Source organism: Amphiura filiformis, chromosome 2 (assembly GCF_039555335.1).
Source record: "Amphiura filiformis chromosome 2, Afil_fr2py, whole genome shotgun sequence".
Lineage (NCBI taxonomy): Eukaryota > Metazoa > Echinodermata > Ophiuroidea > Amphilepidida > Amphiuridae > Amphiura > Amphiura filiformis.
The window spans coordinates 74,996,468-75,010,854 of NC_092629.1; the positions used below are offsets into that span (position 1 = coordinate 74,996,468).

Genomic DNA, 14,387 nt, shown 5'->3' on the forward strand with positions numbered 1-14,387 from the left:
AAACGCTAAAACACAAATCTAGAACAAACAATCATTATATTTAGAAAGATATAGCAAACTTTCCATGATAGAGATTGGACCCAAGACAAAGTACACCCAAATTAGGTGACAATTCGGAATTAAGCCATGGCTGGAAAAAGACAGGAAGTAAAAGACAATGGGTTACACAAATATGTCACTTTTTTTAATCCAAACATCCAACTGAAAATATTTCTTGGTCAAATAAATGAATTTTCACCTCAATATGGCATGATGGAAAATTTTATTTGCAGATATAACATATGCATATGTCTTATTATTTAGAGCAAATGTTACGGTTGCAGCCAATGGTCAGGTTATGGCTACTTAAATATTTGACATTTTGTAGGTAAAAATTTGGAAAAAAAATGAAAAACCAATGACATTTTTCAACACAAATATCACTTCACTTCATGTTTCAAAGTGACAACCGAGTTGAACAGAAAATGAAGACTCCAACGATTGCAAACTAATTGCAGGATTGCATATTTCTCATAGATCCAACATAGTGGATTCGTATTACTTCTGCATAAATCAGAAGTTTCTATGCTTTTTGGCTGAAATCTATATAATTGTTGAGCAATTTTATGTTGTTGATTATGTTGTCATTGTTACGACAATTAATGTTGGGATGTTTGTACTGATTTAGTATCGATAGAAAGAAGAGACCCGTCCCATATCTATTCAGCTAACTGTTGCTAATGAAATGATTGAAACGTAAAAAAAATCTACAAGAATGAACTTGAGCATGCGAACAGTAACATTGTATTTAAGAGCGTGAATGGTTTGCTAAACAAAGACATCAAAGTACTCCCATCCCATGAATCGGCACAGGAACTGGCTAATGACTTTCCTGGTTTCTGCAACAACAAAATCACTAAAATGCATCAAGATCTTGGTAAAGATCAACCTGATATTGACAAATAATTATGACCCTCTGTCTGAGAGACCAGTTTGTTTTTCATTCAGTGAGTTTGATCTTTTGGGCGAGGACGTTTTTCCTGATAACCTGAAGCATTCTATTGTCACAACCATTTATCAACCTGAACAATTTCAGACCTATTGAAAGAAACAACCTGGGTGAAAAGTTACGATCTGCATATAAAAAGGACCACAACACAGAATGAACATTAATGAAAGTAAAGAATGATATCATGAAGTGCATTTCCAACCACAAAGGATTTGAATGCTTTCGAAATTGTAAAACACAACACGCTGATTAAAGGAGTATTTCGTGATCCCAGCATCCTCTTTTTATGACATTTTTCAGTACATATCCACGAAAAAAGCATATTCCCAAAATTTCAGTTGATTCCGATTTTGCGTTTGCGAGATATGCATGATTATGTGTATTACACTGCTCCATAGACAATACGTTGTAATTTCGTTCTGGTGCACCAGAACGAAATTCAAATTTCGCGATATCTTTGCTAAACGAATTAATCTGCAAGAAATATTTTGTACATAAACATTATGTAGACAGAGTATTCCAGTGATATAAAAATCTCAACTTTTTTTGAGAAAAGTGGGGGGATGAGGCTGTGGATCACGAAATGTCCTTTTAATATATTACTGGGTAAATTTGGTTTAAGCATTGATGGTACTTTTTCTGAATCTGTTGAGCTCAAACTTGGCCTTCCACAGGATTCAATCATTGAGCCTCAATGTTTTCTCTCTAGATTTTACCTGATTGACGTATTATTGTATCATTTGACTTGTCTTACAACCTGTATGCACATGATGTACAGCTGTACACTAGTGTCGATCCCAAGGACCCGGTATCCGTTGCTACTGCTCGTTGATTGATGCTTGGATGAGAATGAACATGTTGAAACTTAATGACAGCAAAACTAAGGTTTTGTGGCCACTACTCCACACCTGAAGCGCTCAATGTTACGGGTTACTTATTGTTGGCCTCAAACTCAATTTTATCGTCACGTGACTTACGATTATTATTATTATTATTATTATTATTATTATTATTATTATTATTATTATTATTATTATTATTATTATTATTATTATTATTGTTATTATTATTATTATTATTATCGTAATTATTTATATTATTTTTATTATTATTAGTAGTAGTAGTATTATTATTATTATTATTATTATTATTATTATTATTATTATTATTATTATTATTATTATTATTATTATTATTATTATTATTATTATCATCATCATCATCATCATTTTAATTTTTCAGGCGTTAACGGGAATGACGATTCATGGACAAAATTCGTATTCACCTTCCCGTATCATGCCTCTCTTGTTACAAAACCCAGCGTATTCATCACAACTCAAGTGAATAATCAAGTAATGGTGACAGTGTCGGTTCCTGGTATTGGATTTATCCAATCTACCAACGTTACACAAACTCAGGGTGCCCGAATTAATTTTCCCGAGAACGCCGGTATAAGAGATTCGTTCAGCGTTAAAGAAACAAAGAAGACAGTGACCATCATCGCAACTGATAATATATCTGTTTATGGATATTATGCTGGAAGTTCTGATCTTTATAGTCGCGATGCGTGGTTTATTCTTCCAACTACAGCATTGGACGAGAACTATATTATTGTAGGCTATGATTCAATTCCACAAAACAACGCTTTTCGGAGTTTGTTGTTACAGCAATTGAAGACAACACAACAGTGCATATTAAAGGACTAACAGAACTATCGATGACCTTGCACCAGTATGAATCCTATCAATTCGTGTCAAACCTTGTAAATCTTATGGATATTACTGGTATGATTATTAAAGCAGACAGGCCCATATCTGTAATGTCAGGGCATCAATGTGCCTCTGTGCCAGTCGACGTATCAGGTTGTGATTATCTGATGGAACACCTCCCTCCCTTGACCATATTGGGACATCACTACATACTCTCTCCCTTCCTTGGGCGCACTTCCGGTTTTATATACCGCGTGGTAAGTGTATCACCTGGTACAACACACGTGTCCTTATCCGGTGAAAGCATTTCTTTATCAATTGGAGAGTTTTATGAAGGTGACATTGTAACAACAGACCAAGTAATAATAGCAGTGGCAGACAACCCTGTCATGGTTGTTCAATACGCAAAGGGACATGGCTCTGATGATTTTGCTGACCCTTTCATGGTAGTAATTCCATCAACGCAGAAGTTCTCTAACAACGTGACATTCCCAACTACAGGCTCCACAAGCGTTGAACATCAACACTATATTTCAATAATAACGCCAGCATGCGATAGCATAACCACATTTAAGCTGGATGGTCTGCCACTGAACAACATCAATATGTTGCAAACATATGATGGTGAGTTTTGCATTCTTCGTTCTTCAATCACCTCTGGTTTTCATTCTGTTACTCATCCATCAACATCATTCCTAGTTCTCGTCTACGGCTTTAGCATCGCGCACTCATACGGATTTGTAGCAAGATACCAAGTTCACACAGACGACATTCTAGAAGGTGGGTCAATTTCCATGTCTCTGATATTGATAAAGAAAATACTGTTACTGGAGATTTTTGACTCATGTGCCATAGGTAAATGGCCATGGTGAATAATATAAGCGGTCGATTTTAATAAACTAGGCGCTTACCCATATATAGCGGTTCTCGGCTGTCGCGATTACTTGGCTGATGGTGACTGCACCCACCAAGTTTTATGCCCATACGACAGGTTTTACTAATTTGACCTCAGATGACCCCTGGTGACCACGAAATGACCTTCTACAAATGTGGCCCTAAGTGTGACTGTACCAACCAACAGTTTTTAGCAATTTGACCTCAGATGACTCATGGAGACCCGGATGACCCCACAAACGACATTTCAAAAACGTGGTTCTAAATGTTGACTGTTCTCACTAAGTTTCATGCCATTACGACAGTTTTTAGTAATTTGACCTCAGATGGCCCCTGGCTGACGGATGACCCCAAAATGACCTTTCAAAAACCGTGACTAAATTTTGACTGTACCCACCAAGTTTCGTGCCCATACAACTGTTTTTAGTCATTTGACCTCGGATGACCCCGTGTGACCCCAAAAAGTCCTTCCAAATGATCGGCTCTAAATGTTGACAGTAACCACCAAGTTTCATGCTCATACGACAGGTTTTAGTAATTTGAAATCAGATGACTCCTGGGTGCCCTGGATGACCCCAAAATGACCTTCCAAAAATTTAACTCTAAATGTTGACTGTACCCACCAAGTTTCATGCCCAAACGACAGTTTTTTGCTAACATGACCTCAGATGACACCTGGATGACCTCGATTGACCTTGACGCACTAACAATTACAAACGTGTTCTGTCTGCGGTCAAGATGCACTCGTCCACCAAGTTTGAGGAACGTGCGACCCCTAGTCTCAGAGAAAAGAGGCGGACAGACACACAGCCAGATTCCGGTGAATTATAGTAAGATAAAAACAAATGCATACGACCTTTTGAGTCGTAGCATGAGTGGGTATATATGTGCGGGGGTGTGTGTGTGCTGTGTTTATTTTTTCGTTGGTCTCAATTTACATGCACATAGATCAATATCATGCATTTATTTTCTAAAATAACCTAGATTGTGAACAATGGTTCATAAACCACATGTCATTTTGTTTCCTGATCAGAATTATTTAATTAACGTGGCTGTGTACTCTAGACATTGCTTCTTTCGTAAAATTAAGCTTTTTTGAAATGTATTTACTTTGTTATGTTTTTTATAAATACAAGGTAAGAAAATCCAGATTTGTTAACTCTAACTGCTCTATTTTATGGATTTTATTTCACTATTACACTCGTTTCCGCAATTTAAAAGGAAAGAAAATATTTGTAATACCATAGGGGTACACGCGCGCAACAACGCATCGCGTTTTGTAGTCGCGCAAATTTGTTAACGCACAGATACGGTACGCATACGCAACGCTTATCTGCATACGCGGCGCATCTTATGGAAGCACTACGGAAGCACTGATTTCACAAAAACCTAGCGGTCAAATGGCTCCGTTTTAGCTGATAAAATGTGAATTTTTCCAGTTCTGTCCCCCGATTTAAACATCAAGATATGAAAACTTCTCAAGGGGCTGTGGATTTACCCGATGTTCACGTAATGTAAGGTAGAAAAACGAGAAATACCGCATTCTACTGTGAGCTTCGATCAAAGTGCAAAATGTAACCACTTTAAACTTCAACGACCTTTATTTCAATGTTCATTTTCTCGGTAAAATGACGATTTAGGTACACGATAACTCAATAAATACAGCATCTATTGGTAAGCAATTATGCTCATCATAAAAAGCATGATCGACTTAAGAAACGGTTTTCTCATTTTTTATATTTTGGTCTATTTCCGATTTTAGGCATCATTTTGTGCAAATAGGCGTTTGTGAATTTTAAAAAGTTCATTTTGGTTCATATGGTCAATATCTCAAAAAATAGGCCAATAATATTGGCCTTATTTTTGGCAATATCAAAAAACTAAAAAAAATGTTTTTGGAATGGTGCCTCAAGACTAAGAAAAAAACAAAACAAACATTTGTGGAAAGAGTGTTATTTTGTTATGATGTACCGAACAAAAATTGCCAAAAAATCACTTTTTTTGTGATTTTCTTCATAATTGTTGTTTTTACACCAAATCTGTATTTATATTGAGATTCATTGATGTCTTAACTTTCTAAAAATGTATACCTTTATATGTCTTGCGTGAATAATTGCAAAGTTATGGCACTTTTGCTACATGCATGTCTGAGAGTACACAGCCTCCTTAAAGCTATAATATTGTAAGATTTTGAAACGTCTGGGTTTTTTTTTCCACAAAATGATACAATTAAATTAGTTTTCACTTAGCGGAGTAAAATGCCAGAACAATCTCAGATATTGACAACATTTATAGTATACTAGCATGACATACAAATATATGTTGCCTACAACCAGTATCTACATGGTATTCCTATGTATGAGGTCAAAGGTTAGAAGCTACAGGAATACATTGATATGGTTGTTAACATAATTTTAGTAACTTTCAATTTCACGTTGGATGAACGTTCTCACCAAAAGCTACTTCAACAGCTATCATGCTATTTTGGTTGACACACTCTGGAGCATCGAAGTTTATCATATTTTACACATACAGAAAACATACAATATGGGAACAAACTACTGGGAAAGATTTCCCACGACTGGAAGTTCCCATATTTTCCACACTGATTTGGAGACACGTAACCCTCCCCTTAATATGTTACATTATCTTTATAGATTATGAGATTACAACCACTCATGAGACGTGGACAACCTTGAAAGAGACTACCACCACAAATCTCAAAGAATCTTTAACGACTTTGATACAAGACAAATCTGAGTCAGTGTCACCCACAACGAAGCAAGAAATCAGTACTGTGGACCCAGATCCATCTCAATCTACCGATGAAGTTCATTCTACCGGGGTAACATATGAAACAAAGGAATCAAACACATTTCATCCCATCGGTAAAGTAGAAATCACCATTATAACTAATGAAACCTATACCATTAAAGGATCTAATACAGTTTCATTTTCTGATGGAAAGTTCTTGACCAAAAGCGATTATCGTTGCCATGCATGTATAGCACTAATAGAATGTAGCTCGCCTTTGAACATTATGTTGCTAGGCGAGAAATATCATTAATATAGTAGGCCTATATTCAATGATACGTGTCATAAATACATGTAATTATGTATTATTAAACAGCATTTATGAAGCGCCTTATCAATGAGATCAAGGCGCTGTACAAAGAGACTTTAAAAATTACATCTTAAATTACAACTTACATTACACATACTAAAAACATTGCATACACTGTTAAGCAACAATTAAATATATACACATGCAAAAAACATATATAAACAGGTGACAAGCTCACTATCAAGAGGCAAGTAGAAAATTAACATGTTGGAAAAAGATGGGTTTTGAGCGATTTCTTGAATCTATGGATGGAAGGGAGTTGGCGGATGTGAATGGGCAGAGAGTTCCAAAGGCGCGGTGCAGCTGCCGTGAAGGCTTTGTCCCCAAGTGTTCGTTTTGTGCGTGGTATGGCAAGACGTAACTTGTCGTCACCAGATCTCAAATTCTCTCTAGATGGAACATAAGGAATGAGATACTCGGTGAGATAAGACGGCAGTAGTCCATAGATACCTTTATAAGCCAGCAGCATGAGTTTGAAAACTATCCGGGATTCAAGAGGCAGCCAATGGAGTTCTCTGAGCAATGGAGCTGATGAATGTCTCCTATCCAATCTAAACACAATCCGCGCCGCCCTATTTTGCAGAGATTGAAGTTTCTTCAGATCTTTGGATGTGATGCCATACATCATAGCATTTGAATAGTCAAGTCTGGATAAAATCAGTGAGCGGACAAGTTTGTGGCAGCTATCAACAGTGATGTACCGACGGATCCTGTAGATGTTACGGAGGTGGAAATTGATGGACTTCGCCGTGTGTTTCACATGTCCTGTCATTGACATCGTCTGATCAAAGACAACACCAAGGTTTTTGATAACAAGAGATTGCAATATAGTGCTGCCACCAATATTAATGCAGATGTCCTTGATATATTTGATGTTATAGTTAGACGATGCTATAAAGAACTCGGTTTTTTCACTGTTAAGTTTGAGCTTATTTCTAGTCATCCAATCACTGATTTCATTAATACAAGAAGAGAGTTTGTCAATGGCAAATTTGATATCACTTTCGGATTTAGCATTAAACGGTAAATAAAGCTGCACATCATCGGCATACATATGGTACTTGATCTTGTACTTCTGAATGATAGCACCAAGACAACATGTATACAAAACGAAGAAGAGCGGGCCAACCACAGAGCCCTGTGGAATCCCATAATGGAGAGCGTGATTGCTAGATGAAGCATCTCCGACGGATACGCGAAAAGAACGATTTTGAAGATAAGATGATATCCATGCCAAGGCTGTGCCACATATTCCATAGGTGTGCTTAAGCCGATTCAATAGGATGGCATGGTCTACCGTATCGAATGCGGCGGATAAATCGAGTAATACAACCGCAACAGCATTATTTTCGTCCATAGATCTTAGTATATCAGTTCTAACACGAAGGAGAGCAGTTTCTGTGCAATGCAGTTCTCTGTACGCGGATTGGAATGGTTCTAGGAGGCCGTGGGAATTGAGATGGTCTTTAATCTGGCTACACACGACCTTCTCCATTAACTTAGACACATAGCTTATATTTGACACTGGGCGGAAATTCTTTAAAACCTCTTTGTCGAGGGAAGGCTTCTTCAAGAGGGGGATACAATCGCCTCACGGAGCTTAGATGGAAAGACACCTGTACTTAAAGACACATTAATTATAGATGTTAACGGTTTACACAACAATTCAACGTTCTCTTTAAACAACCACAGAGGAATGGTATCTAAAGCACATGATTTGAGTGGCATAGATGATATGATTTTACACACCTCTTCAACAGTGACCTGGTTAAATGAAGACAAAGAAACATTTTTGCTTAAAAGATTCTGACAGTACTCTAAAGGTTTGCAATCTGGAAGAGCACTAGGTACACTATCAAGATCCTGCCTGATTTTAGAAACCTTTTCAACAAAGAATCTGGCAAATGAATTGCACATTTCATTCAAGTTATCAAAGTCAGGAAGTTGTTTAGTAACATTGTTCAAGAGTTTGTTCAGAGTCACAAACATGTTCTTATTGCTTGAATTCTCAAGTTGTTCTTGATAATAGTTTTCCTTGGCATGTTGTATGAGTTTACTAGTAACCTTAGTTTGTTCAACATAGTCATCATGATCACATTTGTTCTTACTTTTTAACCACTTTCTTTCACATTGTCTACGTTTACGTCTAGCATCTCTGATTGTTTCATCAAACCAGGGCGACGTGGGCTTGATACTGCGAGCACGCTGCCGCGGAGGTGCATGGGTGTTCAACACACTTAGAATAGAAGAGTCAAACTTCCCAAGCATCTCCTCAGCAGAGTCCTCACCAAAGTCCAGGTCGCTCAAACTTGATGCAAGGTCATTAGCAAATGAAACACTATCAATCCCCTTTATATTTCTAACATTACTTGAAACTTTCATAGGTTGGGGTTTCTCACAATTTATTGCACAGTTAATAAGTTCATGATCAGATCCTAGCGTTGGCAAGACTTGGCACTTAGTTACAAGATTTTCTTCATTGCGAGATATGATCAGGTCCAAAGTGTGTCCGTCCTTATGAGTAGACTGATGAACATGCTGTTGGAAACCATTTTCAGCGAGTGATTCTAGGAATCGAGCAGAATCAGGTTTGGATGGGAGGTCGACATGGATGTTAAAGTCGCCTAATAGTAAAGTCTTTACAGGGGCCATGCTAATTTCGTTGATGAATGCATCGAACTCCTCAAGAAATTGCGGCACTTTAAGGCCATTTTCTTTCGACGGAGGGGGGCGATACACTAGGATAAGTCTAATGCCAAGTTTCTTAATTATGACAGATGCATGTTCAAAAGATGGCGTTTCAATGTCAGTTGGAGCTTTTTGAATATTAAGATTAGACTTGTATATGATCCCAATGCCACCATGCGGATCGAGTTTCCTAGGGAAATTCATGAATGAATACCCTTGTGGGAGCAATTCCCCAATCACAACACGGTCATTCTCAGCTAGCCATGTTTCTGTAATTACAAATACATCAGCATCATTGTCTACTATGTTGTCGAAAATTTGAATAGTTTTGTTGCATGCAGATCTTGCATTCCATAAGCGAAGATTAAGAAGTTTTTCATTGTGTTTGGGCAAACCGCGTAAGTTGTTCAAGTTCAAACCAGTCTGGCCAGTGATGTTGGGTTCGACTCACGTTCTGAATAACAGGGATTGAATAAATCTGTTGTTTCTGACTTTTTCGTCCCTTTCCTCTCTTCTTCCAGCGTTTATTCTTAACTTTACGGCTGGGTGGTTTGGGTCGTTCATGAAAAGGGCATGATCGCTTGAGTATATTCAAATCAGCAAGATGCGTGCATAGGTTCTCAGTCATACCACAATCAATGTATAATTCAGTACCGGGTGGAGATGTTCTAAATGAAAGCAAATAATCACGGCTGTAACTAATACGCTCAATATTGCTCTTTGTATTATTCTCATGATGATTGTCGATCGATTCAGTGGTATTGATCAACAAACCAGTAAAGTTACTACGTGTTCTATGTGTACGTACCCATTCAACGCTAACATCCAGTAAATATAGTACAGAAATCGTCCACAAAATATGGAAAATGAAGAACGATATCTCGGCAACACAAACATTTTGACGTTCCATGCACATAAAACAGTCCACAGTAAAAATAATGTACACTAAAATGCAGTAAAAACGGCGAAAATCGGTTAAAATTAGACCGACGATGCAGGAGCGACCTGACGGTGCTGGCATCAATCATATGTATGTTGATGTTGCTTAACTTAATAATCGTCACCTTGTTAAAATTATTATTATCATTATTATTATTATTATTATTATTATTATTATTATTATTATTATTATTATTATTATTATTATTATTATTATTATTATTATTATTATTATCATCATCATCATTTTAATTTTTCAGGCGTTAACGGGAATGACGATTCATGGACGAAATTCGTATTCACCTTCCCGTACCATCCCTCTCTTGTTACAAAACCCAACGTATTCATCACAACTCAAGTGAATAATCAAGTAATGGTGACGGTGTCGGTTCCTGGTATTGGATTTATCCAATCTACTAACGTTACACAAAATGATAGTCCTTCAAGGAGGACCACGCTCCATTTAGTACGATAGTCCACGCCGTCAGGCGTGGGTCCTTCTAGATTAGACATATCCTGACCTGGAAAGTCGAGGGAAATCTCAAACTGATTAACCACGCCTACTGACAGCTACTAATGATATTCAGCCAATCCGATTGACTAAATATCATCAATAGCTGTCAGTAGGTGTGGCTTGCCTACCTGCTACCAGAACACTAGCTTCCAGCTTGGAATTGACACCAGTATTGCGTAACAAAATTGATTATTAACCCTCTTCAGTTGCATGTGTTAATCCTGTTATAATACTCGTTTTCTTCTTACCCTCAGTTCACTGACCTGTAGGTTGCACACAATCAATTCCTTTTGTCATCACTACATTTAATATTGTCCTGGTTAACCTCGATTCCTTACTATTTTTGTATAGAGGTTGTGCTTGAAATTATTGATTGCAGCGCAGTCCATTCAATCAAATGTTGTCATAAACCTATTTGATCGTAGTGCATTTGTTATGTGTGTGAGACGAACTGTCTCGGTAGATTGCAATCATGCTTTTGTTGAATGGATTTGAGTATACCGCCATATTTACGGTATGATACGTCATATGCGCAACCTCTATTAATTGGGATAGTTGACCTATTCGTTTAACATGTTTAAGAAAAATATAGAATTGGAGGACACACGCTTCATAAAAACTTTGGGTTTCACTCATTTATTTACTTTAATTCCTTTTCTTGAAAAAAAAAAAAGAAGTTCAGCAAGTTCTTTCTTTCTTTCCTTCTTTCTTTCTTTCCTTCTCTCTTTCTTTCTTTCATTATTTAATACGGGCCTATAATTACATTTATTTCATGTATCATCATTTATGTTTTATTATTAATGTGTGTTCATTAATTATTCATTTATTTATTTTATTTTCGTTGATTGATTTATATATTGCCATTGATCAGGCTTCTATAGCTTATATCGTGAAATTATGATTTCTTTCATTTTTGCTTGCTTACTTTTTTGTTTAGAGATTTTTAGATCAAAGACTAATCATATCAGAACCAGAGTATTAATGATTATTGATGCTTAATCAGTCACTAATGAATGATTATCATGCATATGAATTATAAAGGAATGCAATTTGTAATTGAATTATAGAATGAATGATTGGTAGATTGGTTGATTGAGAGACTGATTAATTTGAGATTGATGAAGTTATGAGCGGTCAATAACTATTTGGCTGACTGATTGAGATTGCCAGATCTAACACTATGGACCACAATGGCCTCATCCTAATGACATAGTTCAATAACCTCAATTAAATACTCAATAGTGCAAATTTGACCTCAAGTTTCAGAGTATGAGTTTTGTATCCAAATTTTCAAAGGTCATTCAATGACTATACAAATGCATTGGGGTTAAAGAATTGTGCCCTTATTAATTATAGATGAGCATGTTGTGGATCCTAGTGTAAGACCATGAAGAGACAATTGAGAGACTGATTATAAATTGAGTGGTTGCTTGACTACTCGATTACTTAATTGATTGATATTTTAACACCAAGATACGGTACATTAATTGCGAGACTACAATGTAATTTGTTAATAATTGATCGATTGATCGAACGAATGATTATTGATTGATACTTGATGAGTAGTTCAATAATTGACTGACTATTATCGATATATCAATCTAATAAGTTATTGTGATTCTATTATATTATATTATTATATTGATTGATTGGATGACCATATCAATTAATTGATTAATCAATCAATTCAATAATGATTCTGATTGTTTTCTTGATTGTTTGTTGAATACTTATTGGACGGATCGTTGGTTGAATGAACCAACGATTGAGTGATTAATCAAAGAATCCCTTGAACTTGAAGAACAGTTTGCATCCATTTTTCGAAAATCGGAGCAACTTTTAATTTTTCACCCCTAGCGTGCAAATTGACCTTGGACCTGTCGAACCTCAAAACTCAATATGTCCTACGTGCGCAATAATGTTGCACTTTTGTGATCCTTAGACCCAGACAAATAATTTGACACGTTTTTAGTGAATTTGGAGCATTTTGCCCCCCCCATATGACATGAGCATGTAGGGTGTTTGAGGGTCTTTTGGAGGGTCACGGAGTTCCAATATATATATAGCTTGGTAGACCAAAGTTTTGAATTCAGCATACCCGAATTAAACAAAACAATTTGGTTGCCAGCTTTTACGCGAACTTGCCGCTTGATGCTTAAATAAGCACATTTCCAAAATAGAGCCAGACTAAAATAACAACACTGATTTTACAAAATAAATCAATATGATATCACGATTTAGGCCTACACTGGTCGAAACCCAGCTACTTCAAAAGTGTGAAGTGTTTTGATCCATGCAATCTCATAATCAATCGATTGAGATGACTAGCGTACTCGTCCCAGTTACATAATGGGCGGGGTTACCAACCATATTTGGAGTTATTACGTTGTCATTAACTGGGTTGGTTCTGGTCACTGCTTATGGTAATTCGATTGCGCTGCTGGGGGTAGAGCACCAATCTATAAGGACCAACGCCTGACGGCGTTGATAATAGTGCTACATATTGCGTTGGTCCTGTATGGACTACAAAATGACGGTGCCCGAATTAATCTTCCAGAGAACGCCGGTATAAGAGATTCGTTTAGCGTTAAAGAAACAAAGAAGACAGTGATCATCATCGCAACTGATAATATATCTGTTCATGGATATTATGATGGAAGTTCAGATATAAATTGTCGCGAATCGTGGTTGATTCTTCCAACTACAGCATTGGGCGAGAACTATATTACTGTAGGATATGATTCAAAACCACCACAATTCTTTTCGGAGTTTGTTGTTACAGCAATTGAAGACAACACAACCGTGCATATTAAAGGACAGATAGAATTATCGATATCCTTGCACCAGTATGAATCCTATCAATTCGTGTCAAACCATGTAAATCTTACAGACATTACTGGTATGATCACTAAAGCAGACAGGCCCGTATCTGTAATGTCAGGGCATGCATGTGCCTCTGTTCCAGTCGGCATATCAGGTTGTAATTATCTGATGGAACACCTCCCTCCCTTGACCACATTGGGACATCGCTACATACTCTCTCCCTTCCTTGGGCGCACTTCAGGTTTTATATACCGCGTGGTAAGTACATCACCTGGTACAACACACGTGTCCTTATCTGATGAAAGCATTTCTTTATCAATTGGAGAGTTTTATGAAGGTGACATTGTAACAACAGACCAAGTAATAATAGCAGTGGCAGACAACCCTGTCATGGTTGTTCAATACGCAAAGGGACATGGCTCTGATGGTTTTGCTGACCCGTTCATGGTAGTAATTCCATCAACGCAGAAGTTCTCTAACAACGTGACATTCCCAACTACAGGCTCAAGAGTTGACCAGCAACACTATATTTCAATAATAACACCAGAATGCGATAGCATAACCTCCTTTAATCTGGATGGCCAGCCACTGAACAACATCAATATGTTGCAAACAAATGATGGCGAGTTTTGCGTCCTTCGTTCTTCAATCAACTCTGGTTTTCATTCTGTTACTCATCCATCAACAGCATTCTTAGTTCTCGTCTAC

General features: G+C 37.0%; 1 protein-coding gene across 1 annotated transcript; it reads right to left on the minus strand.

The window, feature by feature from the left end:
• Positions 1-8,284: 8,284 nt before the first annotated feature.
• On the minus strand, positions 8,285-13,987 carry LOC140143113 (uncharacterized). Its single transcript, XM_072165164.1, has 2 exons — positions 13,894-13,987; positions 8,285-9,672 (listed from the first exon to the last, which is right to left on the minus strand). Exons 1-2 carry the CDS (start codon positions 13,985-13,987, stop codon positions 8,285-8,287), a joined length of 1,482 nt encoding a protein of 493 aa, XP_072021265.1.
• Between the last annotated feature and the right edge of the window lie 400 nt (positions 13,988-14,387).

Bases quoted from the DNA above. Each gene is read 5' to 3' on its own strand.
- LOC140143113 (XM_072165164.1), bottom strand. From the start codon at position 13,987: ATGCTTTCATCAGATAAGGACACGTGTGTTGTACCAGGTGATGTACTT. The intron at 9,673-13,893 runs GTATGTAGCGAT...TTGTAATTACAG, and splicing joins GCGCCCAAGGAAGGGAGAGA to AAACATGGCTAGCTGAGAAT.